The 11,525-nt window shown below is 37.3% G+C and overlaps 1 protein-coding gene across 1 annotated transcript; it reads right to left on the bottom strand.

The window, feature by feature from the left end:
* Positions 1-9,889: 9,889 nt before the first annotated feature.
* LOC100346087 (olfactory receptor 2B8-like) lies at positions 9,890-10,825 on the bottom strand. The gene has a single exon (XM_002709147.3). It carries the CDS (start codon positions 10,823-10,825, stop codon positions 9,890-9,892), a length of 936 nt encoding a protein of 311 aa, XP_002709193.3.
* Positions 10,826-11,525: the final 700 nt, after the last annotated feature.

Here is an 11,525-nt window from a genome sequence, read left to right as displayed (position 1 = left end):
ACACAACATGTGTCAACTTCAAATATGGACACCCTTTTAGCCCTCACGTGCATCTCTTAACTTTAGAACTCTAAGATGTAGTTTGGAGCATTCTCTAAAGTAATTTGGAAGTATCGTAGCTATTGCAAGATTAGTTTACTGGCTCCCATGTACAATTTTTCTTCTCTTCTCATCTTTTTTTTTCTTCAAATCAACAGATCTTTTATAGCGTTATTAAAATACCACAAGACATAATAATCCGGTTTCTTATTTCTGCAGCAAGACAAATTTTAGATCTTATCATCAGCCTGATGAATTGTTATGTGTGCAGAGACATAGATACCATCTAAATTTTTTTTCTGATATCCTAGAATTCAACTGTTTTTAGATCCTAGCTTTTCCCAAGTGAGTCTCCATGCTCGCCACCTTCATGCCCAGACTCTTATCAAAAAATATTCTCATGAACTTTAAACATGACATATCAATAACTGACATTTCTCTTTCCAAGTTCTCGAAGCCACACAGTTCCAATTAAACACAAGAATGTCAAGTATCAGGAGGAGGAGAAGGTAATGGATTGAGACTTTGGCAAAGCTAACTTTTTTTTCATTTGTGCTACAATTCTGTCACATGATAAATTTTAAATACTTGGGATCAAAAGTGTGTCTAGCCGGCGCCGCGGCTCACTAGGCTAATCCTCCGCCTAGCGGCGCCGGCACACCGGGTTCTAGTCCCGGTCGGGGCGCCGGATTCTGTCCCGGTTGCCCCTCTTCCAGGCCAGCCCTCTGCTGTGGCCAGGGAGTGCAGTGGAGGATGGCCCAGGTGCTTGGGCCCTGCACCCCATGGGAGACCAGGAAAAGCACCTGGCTCCTGGCTCCTGCCATCGGATCAGCGCGGTGCGCCGGCCGCAGCGCGCCGGCCGCGGCGGCCATTGGAGGGTGAACCAACGGCAAAAGGAAGACCTTTCTCTCTGTCTCTCTCTCTCACTGTCCACTCTGCCTGTCAAAAAAATAAAAATAAAAAAAAAAAAAGTGTGTCTAGCTCAAGGCCAGCACGGTAGTACAACAGGTAAAGCTGCCACATATGGGGCCAGTATCTCATATGGGTGCCAGTTTGATTCCCAGCTTCTCTACTTCCAATGCAGCTCCCTGATAATGGCTTGGAAAAAATAGCAAAAGATAGCCCAAGAGCTTGGGCCCCTGCACCCTGGGGGAGACTCAGAAGAAGCTCCTGGCTTCTATCTTTGGCCTGGCCCAGAGCTGGCCATTGCAACCATATGGAGAGTAAACCAGAGAATGAAATATATATATATGTATATATATATATATGAAATACATATGTGTGTATATGTATATATATATGTATATATATATATGAATGTGTCTACATCCATGTTCAGCATGGAAAGCACCAAAGAGTGTTAGGGGTAAAATAGCAGGTTTTCCAATAGCAACACTGTACATGAGCCATGGTTTAAAATCACTCACTCATATCATGAATTCCCAAACCATATCCTCGCATCATAATATGGAGAAATACTACTCTATAGTTAATGGGCAGAGGTAAGAGATAGTTCCAAAGAATCGACTGTGTACATCACTCACGCTGTGTAAAGCATCAGAAAATAGGTCTTTCTTTTTCCACTAACTGCATAACAAGTATACATTATAATTAAAAGAGCAGTTGCTTTAGGATCGGGAATATCATTGAATCTTGTTTCTCAATCTCTAATCAATGATTTTGTTGCTAAAGAACTACCTTTTTCTCAATTTTTGGTTGTATCCCTTTAACAAAGGAATTAAGGTCTTACAACCACCATTAAGTTCTCATTATGTTCTTACAAGAATCATTAGAAATAGATATTTTCCTTGTTTAAAATAGAATAAACCTAAACCCAGATCATCCAACATTGAGTGGTAGAATAACAACTGATCCAAGGGTTGTACTTTCCACTAACTTTTGAGAAAAATGGAAAGAAGCCTCTATATAGGTTCTGCTATTTTTCTAGTTTGTGATGTTTTGAAATTTGAACAGGATGCATTAGTTTTTTTTATTTAAAATTGAAATCATTTGTTTTTATCCCACCTCAGTTTCCTCATCCTACAAATTGGAATATTACTCACCATTTAGCATTTTTCAAAGCGTAAGCTACAATGTCTACAAAGTATCTGTCACATTAAAGATGCTTGATAAAGAACAATCCTTTTCATTTTTCCTTCATTTATGTGTTATCTAATTATGCCACTGATGTTAAATAATAAAGTGAGGACCTCAAATGTTTTAATTTTCTATGCAGTTTTGATGGTAGAATTATCCGCATAAACATATGACAAGAGAAAAATGGACAGAAGTAGGATCATTTTGTTCTTGATCTCACTCTTCAGAAATTATCTCAAATAAACCCCTTATTATTCTGTATTTTAATTTTTTATCAATAAAAAGTATATTGTTGCTTGTAACTAATCTATTAATTTGTACAAGTAAGAGATTAATAAATGCTTTATGTTTGAAAAGTCCTGACTTTACTTCCATGCTTTAAAAAACTGTTTCAAATAATAAATTTAGCAATTTTGCTAACATGTCAATCACATTCTCTGTAACAGACTCTGGATATCATATTCTGCTGACTCAACTCTTGAGCTGCATTATCTCAAGGGAGAAGTTTCTAAACAACCAATGCTCAAAATTTGATGATCAAAATGATGTACATGCATGATCCCATGAAGTTTACATTTCTAAGGAGATAAGATAACTACCCTATATCACAAGAATAAAAATAATTGCCAAAGAGGATTCACAAAATACCATGAATGTTCACACTAGAAAGATAGCACAGACTCTTGGGAGTAAGGAAATTCTTCATGGAGGGGAGAACATTGGATTTGTCTTTGAATAATGGGCCAGAAATTAAATAGGTAAGCAAATGAAGTGGAGAATACCAGAAGGAGGGAAAAGGGAGGGAAAAAAATATCATAAAGTAACCATTTGACATAGAAGTTAAAATGCTACATGGGATGCTTGCATCCATATCAGAATGTCTGGGTTCAAGTACCAGCTCTACTCCCATTGATGTTCCTGACTTGGAGGCACAGCATGATGACTCAAGTTAATCGGATCTCTGCTATCCATGAGGGTGACCCAGACTGGGCTCCTGGCTCCTATCTTTGGCCTGGCCCAACCCAACTATTGTGGGCATTTGGGAAGTGAACCAAAGATTAGATTCATTCTCTCTCTCTCCCCCTCTCCCTCTCTCTCTCCTTTTATTTTTCTATATATTTTTCTTTCTATCTATATTTCTCTCTGTTTCACTCTCTCTTTTCAATAAACTAAATGATTGAAAAATGTATTCTGGGGCACACACTGTGGCACAGTGGGTTAAAGCACCAGTCTGCACTGCCATCATCCCATATGGGCTCCGGTTTGAGTCCCAGCTGCCCCACTTCCAATCCAGCCCTCAGCTATGGCCTGAGTAAGCATGGAGGACAGCCCAAGTCCTCGGGTCCATGCACCTGCATGGGAAACCCAGAAGCTCCTGGCTTCTGGTTTTGGATCAGCTCAGCTCTGGCCATTGCAGTCATTAGGGGAGAGAACCAGCGGATGGAAGATATCTTTCTGTCTCTGTGTGTCTTTGCCTCTCTCTGTGACTCTTTCAAATAAATAAAATAAACCTTTAAACTATATATATATTTGGGTCATTTGAACTGAGTGCCCCAAGGCATGGTTTGGAGGTGACACTGAAATGTAGCTTAATAATTTGGCACTAATTTAACCAGATTGGAGGTTATACCCTGGGGAGTGAATCACTTGTGGATTCTAGAAAACCTTCTTTGCTCCCAAAAATCCTGCTACATGTATATCAGCTGAGTAACCTTGGATGAAATCAACCTGGAAACATAGCCATTAAACTGATACATCAGAATGGACTGGCTACTTGAACCAAGAGTACTAGTGTGGATAGTATACTTTGCTTAATGGGATCTGCATAAAATTCTTATACTTAGCCCCACATCTGGTCTTCTGGAACTCCATCCATGTCTCCTACATGGGTTACAAGGCCCACATACTTGAGCCATCTTCTGCTGCTTTCTCAGCACATTAGCAATGAACTGGATTGGAAACAGAGCAGCCAGACTCAAACCAGCACTCAATATGGGATGCAGACAGTGGCTTAACCTGCTGTGCCACAACACCAGCCTAGGCCAAGTCCTTTTCTCAGTATTCCACTTTGCTCCCCTTTACCTGCCAGATTCCTCTGTAAAGTTATTTCTTTTTTATCCCCTTTTAAAAAAGATCTGCGTTGTCATCTGGAAGGCAGAACAAAAGAGTAGGAAAGCTTGGAGTGGGGGAAGACAGAGAGAGAGAGAGAGCGAGAGAGAGAAGATGAGTGAGTGAGAGAGAAAGAGAGAGATCTCCCTTCTGCTGATTGACTTCCCATTTGTCCACAATGGCCAAGAATAGGCCAGGCCAAAACCAGCATCCTGGAACTCCAATCTGGTCTAACCATGTGCATAACAGGGGCCCATTAAATACATGGGCCAAATTCCACTGCTTCCTTAGGTGTGTTATCAGAGAACAGGAGCAGAAGTGGAACACTCCAATATTGGATGCTGGCCAGTGTTAAGCCACTGGTTAGTGGCTTAACCTGTACCACAACATTAGCCCCATATAACTATTTCTCGACTAACTCTTATATTTGCCACCTCTGTGTTTTTGCTTATTCTCTTCCATCTACACTCTACGCCGCCTTGAGAGTTTCATCTCTATGATCTGGGCTACCCAGACTTTTCTGTTTAGGACCATCTTAAAGAACACACCTTAGGCGCTGGCATTGTGGTGTAGCAGCTTAAGCTGCCTCCTGAAAATCGGGCATACCATATGGGAACTGGTTGGAGTCCTGGCTACTACACTTCTGATCCAGCTCCCAGCTAATGTGCCTGGGAAAGTAGCAGAAGATGGTACTAGTACTCGGGGCCTTGCCACCCACATGGGAAACTTGGGAGGATTTCCAGACTCCTTGCTTTTGACTGCTCCAGCATCAGCCATTGCAGCCATTTGGGGAATGAAACAGTAGATGGACACTTTCTTTGTCTATTTCTGTCTCTCTGTAACTGTGCCTTTCAAGTAAATAAACAAATCTTAAAAAAAGAAAAAAATACACATCAGAAAGTCGACTCTTTCCCATCTACTTAGGTGGGAGAAATCCCCATCTTCTGAACAACAACATCTTTTATTTTTTAACTTTCCTACAGTTGTGTGGGCGAGAATTACAGTCATGCATGCACACATGCACATGTTTTGAAGGCAGAAACTATATAACATGTACACTAATTCTCCTGATACAACAGTGAACTCATAGTGGACACTTAAGGAATGTCTGTGCAAAGAACAAACATTTGTTCACTGAACTGTTTTATAGAATTCCAAGCACTATAAAACTATACAATCATGAAGGGTTGTGGAAGGAATTGTGTTGGTATTTAGTTCTGTTAGATCAAGTGTTAATGAAGACAATGATTCCCAATCACCACGCCTGACTCTAGGAGACTGGGCCATGGTCCACAACGGAATCATCACTATGAATGATATCCACAGATGACACCTTGCACACCTCACCTCTCAGAAGTTTAAATCACGTTGTATTCAAGGGCACTATATTATTTTTCCTTTTTTATGCTTTTGCTTATACTAGCCCTTAAGCCCCAAAGTCCACCACCCCATGTGGGAAACACATACTTCTGTTTGATATCACAAATAATCACTTTTCCTACAAGTCATTCCTGGATCACCCTTCAGGATTTTCTCATTTGTAAACTAGTGTAGATAATACACCATGGGATTACTATGATGACTGTGATGATATTGCTGTAGCCAATTACCTCTCCTGTTCAGGAGAGCTTCAGTTTTTCCAGTTGCCCTAGAAAATTAACATTCTACCTTTCTCTCTCGAAAGTATTCTAATTCTGATGCTAAAATATATTTAAAAGTTGAAGCAGTGTATATTTACAAGAAAGCATTTCCAGACTTAGAAAATGGATGTCTCCAAAGTTCTAGAAAGTACTGTGCATATACTTCTGCTATAATTCTAAAACATATTCATCTTGGCATGATAGTTTCCTTTGCATGCTGAGAGATTCTTGGGAAATATTAAGTAAGTAACAAAATGTTCTTAAAAAAAAAAAAAAAAGAATGAGCACACTCTGCCAAGCTATGGAAAAACTGGTGAAACACAGATTCAATTTTGGATCTCGGGAAATCTACAGGTTATATGTGTGAGCTCCCTAAGACCTCTAGGATGGTATTAGTAGCCCTGTTTCTTTAGATAATTAAATTAGAGTTGTGGAGTTTTAAGTGGAACGTAAATGTGCTTTTAGATTATAAGTAACAGACTTGTGATTTGTAATAATTTCTCCTGACTACTGCTCCAGATTTTTATAGACCAGGAAAACCTATAGAACTTCAAAGGTGACACACTTTATCCAAATCGGAGGGGAAGGGAGGAGCTTTTAGAAAGAGGGTGACTTATGGCTATCCTCAGTCTGGTATCTTGATGACATCAGTTAGTTAGTAATGATACTGGGTTATGTTGAGAAGCACTTATTGAAAGATCCACATTTACATATAAATATGTGTGGCTGAATATTTGTAAAGTTAAGCAGTGAGAAGAATCATCATAGCATAAATAAGTACAGGGAAAGAAAACAAATAAGAAATTACATCCAAGAAACATTTCAGATTTCAGATTATGATGTGACAGTAAAATTGATATGTAATTAATTTCATAATGAACTTAATTCCCCTTCAAATTTTTATAATCATACTTTATAGCTACAATATTAAGTAAGTCTTTTTTTCAAATTCAGAGCAAAGATTTTTATTAGAAAAATTATAACATGATGTAATAGTCATGTTTATTATATCCTCTATACCTATAAAAATAATATTAACATCTTTTAGCATTGCATTATTTTCCTTAAAATTAACTAATCATATTCAAAAAGTGAAAATGAAAATCCACTGCAGAAGAATTTTTGACATATTTACAGATAATTTTATTTCCAGAGACTATAGATACTGATAGGTACTATGAATAAATGATAGAAAGAGAGATAGAGAGATAGAGAGATGGTAGATAATAGAAACAAAAATAGAGAGATAAATGAAGATATTTTTGCCTAATCCAACAACAACTTCATTTTATAAATGAAGAATGTGAATTCCATAGAAAAATACATGGCATCCAATGTTAAATAGATAAATTAGAATATTGAAATTATAATTTTATCTTCTCCCTCTGAATATAATCTCTTGTAATTCACAATACACCAAGAAATTGTAGCTTGTCACAATAAATCTAATCTTTAATTATTTCGCTTATTTTAAAATCCCAGTGCTTTTCCTAACTGTATTGTCCTCTTGCAATAGCCCCAAACAAATTTAGTATGGAAATCACTCAATTGGATATCTGATGTTGTCAAAGAACAAGGAGTGTTGAGTTTATTTTTATGTATGTCAGTCTTAATTATTCTTTGATCTACCAAAAATTAGTTTTCACATGTCTCTAAAATATTATACTTTCTTTTTTTATATTTTCCTTCTGTGCTTAAATGTGCAAACCTATAAAAGTGGATCAGGGATAGTATTAGAAGAGGTTGAGGTGAAACCCAGGACAGGGCATGGACTATCTGGATCACATCATTTGCTTTCAGTCACTCAATTCTAAATTATTGATAGCAAACAAACAGGTCAACAATAAATGGGTTAGGTCAAGCCCTTGGTCTAATTATCAAATTGCTAAAAAATAAATATTTAGTTCAACTTGTTTTATATGATTTGTCTAATGTGGACCTTATGAGAATGGTTTTGCATTTCTTCTTCATTTTTAATTCATCTATTTTTAAAGTCCAAGAGATAAGACTTGTTGGTAATTTTCATGAGTCAAAAAGTCAAATTTTAATTGTACATACCTTTCCACATTTTGTGCTTCAATTTCAAAATATATAATATTTTGCTTATAAATTAAAACAGTCAACTCATCACCTCTGCCATATTTGATGATGTTTGGGAGAATTTTTAACATTACCTTTTGCTTTGAATTCTTCAGAAGGTTTGCTGTAAGTATATTTGTAATTTTATTTCATGCATTAAACAAGTATATAATATACCTAGTCATTTGTATAGCCATATGAATATGAAAAACAACAATCAAAAATAGCCCCCAAAATTACTCTAACAAACTTGACTATTTGATTAACGATTTTTCTCTTTGATTTCTAAATCTTTCCAATTTCAACTCTATCTTTCCTATTAAGTAATTATTATTAACTGATTATGTATGACCTTTATATCTGGTTAGAAAAGAATGCATTTTACTTGTTGGCTATATCTCAAAATTAAATATTTTAACTCTAAATTTTAGAATAAACAGATAAAAATCATTTTAGAAATAATTCATCTCAAATTTAATGGTGCATCAATCACAGACTGTATTTAGCTTATTAATGATATCAATACTAAATTATTTTTGATTTGCCTCTTCAATTAAAGAATAATTCCCTTTAAAGATCTCACTGGCTAAAAAGCTTTAAAACACAGAAAGCACTTCTTTTCACAAATTCTAGTCATAATGAATATATATATCTTTATATAGTCTATCGTCCACACACACCAAAACATTCTCAAAAGCATATGCTGTGTCATATTACTCTTTTTCAGAATATTTATATTTAGCTAAAAATAAATCCCTACTTCTTACCACAGACAATTCAGTCCTGCATAGCAGCTGCTTCCCCAAATTATATCTCCTACAGCTCTCCTTGCAACCGATTCTTTTTATTCCCTTGAATGAAGCACATTCTTGTATAAATCCACATTCTTTGTGTACAGCCACATACAACCATGCTTTATTGGAGAACTCTTCTATTTCATGTTATACTTAGGCCTTCCTTGTATGCAGCCTCCTATTCCAAGAATGATATCGATGTCTATCCCTGCTCCATGATAATTATTTGCTGTATTACAATTATTGCAATTTGTCAGCATATATATAATATGTGTATTGAAAACATTCACATATATATATATAGTAAACATACTGTATATAGATACATGTGTGTTCATGTGACAGGAATCACTTCTATTTTGTTCAATGTTGTGTTATAAAGCCATTCAATATAGGTTATAGTGAAGAAATTAATAAATTAGCACTCACCAAGTCTTCTGTTTCCATTACTACATTTTGATACACACAATCTAAGATCACCAGGAACAAACTGGGAATTTGAAGGGATTTTTTGATTTATTGTAAAGAAGGAGCACACCACCAAGACACTATGGACTTTCTCATCAAGCACAGAGAGAAACAATAACAGTGGATTTAGAGGAAGTGCAGAGTTTAATTTAAATGATGCAACATTTTAATAGATTCCTTCCAAAGTATGGATTTATGGAAAGGGTTCAACATCAAGTCTAAGCCAGAAAGTAGCAGGGTCCTCTTTCACTGGAAACTATAAAACTAATATAGATGTGAAATACTGCATGTACAAATCCTTGAAGTGAAGCTCCACCACTGAGCTGGACATTGGAGCTCCTTCTCTCTATCAAAATGACTTATATCCTCCAGGAGAACAATGTTGCCTCAGATAGCTTCAGACAATTAATTTTAGTCTATGTTGTTAAAGAAACACAGTTGTTCAGTGAGTAAAAAAATAGAAGTCACACAATGAATTTGTTTAAACCTCTGCTGTGTCCTTGTAGAAAACATTTTTCCTGTTGAATCTATAGCTAGATCTGTGGGTCTTTTATGCAGCTCAGGATGGATGTTTATTGTCCAAGTTCATTTTTACTTCCTCACTTCATAATTCAAAAGGAAATCATCTGAGACACAGTTAAACGTAGTGACCCAGTGCAGCCCTCACGTCCTCTGTTTTGCAACAACTCTCCTCAATGCTCCTTTCACATCCTGATTTCTTAGGCTGTAGATCAAAGGGTTGAGCATGGGTGTGATCACAGTGTAGAAGACTGCAATAACCTTACCCCCAGCCCGTGAGGACTTTGACTGGGGTCTCATGTACATGAAGATGGCAGTTCCATAGAATAAGGCTACCACTGTCAGGTGAGAGGCACAGGTGGATAGTGCTTTGTACCTGCCAGAAGTTGACCGCATTCTGAGAACAGACAAAAGGATATGGGCATAGGACACAACAATAAGAAGGAAAGGGATGAAGACAATGATGATGCTGAAGACAAAAACCACCAACTCAGTTAGTGAAGTGTCAATGCAAGCCAGTCTCAGAACAGAAGGCACCTCGCAGAAAAAATGATTCAAGACATTGGGTCCGCAGTAGGGCAAACTCAAAGTGAGGACATTGATAACCATGGAACTCAGGAAGCTACAGCACCAAGAAACAGCTGCCAGTTGGATACAGGTGTTTCGGTCCATGATAACAGTATAATGAAGAGGGTGACAAATGGCTACATATCTGTCATAAGCCATGACGCCAAGCAGAACACATTCAATCATCCCAAAGGAGAGGGAGAAGTACATCTGCGTAGCACAGCTGGAGAAGGGGATGGTCTTCTTTCTCCCAACCATGTTGGACAGCATTTGTGGAACGTTGGTGGATGTGTAGCAAATGTCCAGAAAGGACAAATTGGTGAGGAAGAAGTACATGGGGGTTTGGAGATGAGGTTCTATCTGGATAATAGTGATGATGACAACATTCCCAGCCACCGTTAACAAATAGAAGAGCAAGAACATAATGAAAAGGATGAGCTGCAGTCTGGGCTCAGAAGAGAGCCCCAGGAACACAAATTCAGTCACCGTGAAATTTATTTTTATCCCGTCCATTTTTCAGGCCACCTTCCTCTCACAGAACCATTCACTTATCTGCAGACAAAATCAAATGCCCAAATGTCAGAAACCCAAGATACAAGACAGAAAGGATAAATATTGGGCTGAGACTGTGCCTATTGCACTTTTGTAAAATGGATTTTTCCCTTCTTTTGGAGGGAAGATCCTGATAAGAATACCATATTGAAATATAATGAGTTAAACAGACATTCTTGCCTTTCTGAATGAAGATCTTTTGCCCATTCATAACCATCCCAAACCCTATTCATTCTTCAAAGCCTTACTCAGACCTCACCTAATTGTTATTATTTAGCACCTATCAGCATCTGAGCAGCCTGCAGTGAAAAACAATGAAGGCCATTGCTTCATAAGATGTCCACTGACCTACAGGTAAAGCAGACACAGTAGCCTGCATTTCCTTCATTTCCACAGGCCGTGTTATAGTACCTGGACACAGAGAAACTCAGAAGGCAAAAGACTGAGAGCACCAGCAATAAAAAAATAAAAATAAAAAATCATGAGGGACACTAATTGTAAATTCTCTCAAATTCATCACTTCCACACTGTGTGAATTGAGTGATTTCATTTTGTATAAAATAATAATAGAATCAGTCAGGAGAAGGATTTTAAAGGTTAAATGAAATGATGTGTTCAAAGAATTGAGACCAGGTTCACATGTTTACATAACCTAGAAGTA

Source organism: Oryctolagus cuniculus, chromosome 1 (assembly GCF_051225735.1).
Source record: "Oryctolagus cuniculus isolate XC-2025 breed Fujian yellow rabbit chromosome 1, ASM5122573v1, whole genome shotgun sequence".
NCBI classification, from domain to species: Eukaryota; Metazoa; Chordata; class Mammalia; order Lagomorpha; family Leporidae; genus Oryctolagus; species Oryctolagus cuniculus.
Note: the sequence above shows the minus strand (reverse complement) of the source record. Positions and strands in the feature narration are given on the sequence as shown.

Bases quoted from the DNA above. Each gene is read 5' to 3' on its own strand.
- LOC100346087 (XM_002709147.3), bottom strand. From the start codon at position 10,825: ATGGACGGGATAAAAATAAATTTCACGGTGACTGAATTTGTGTTCCTG.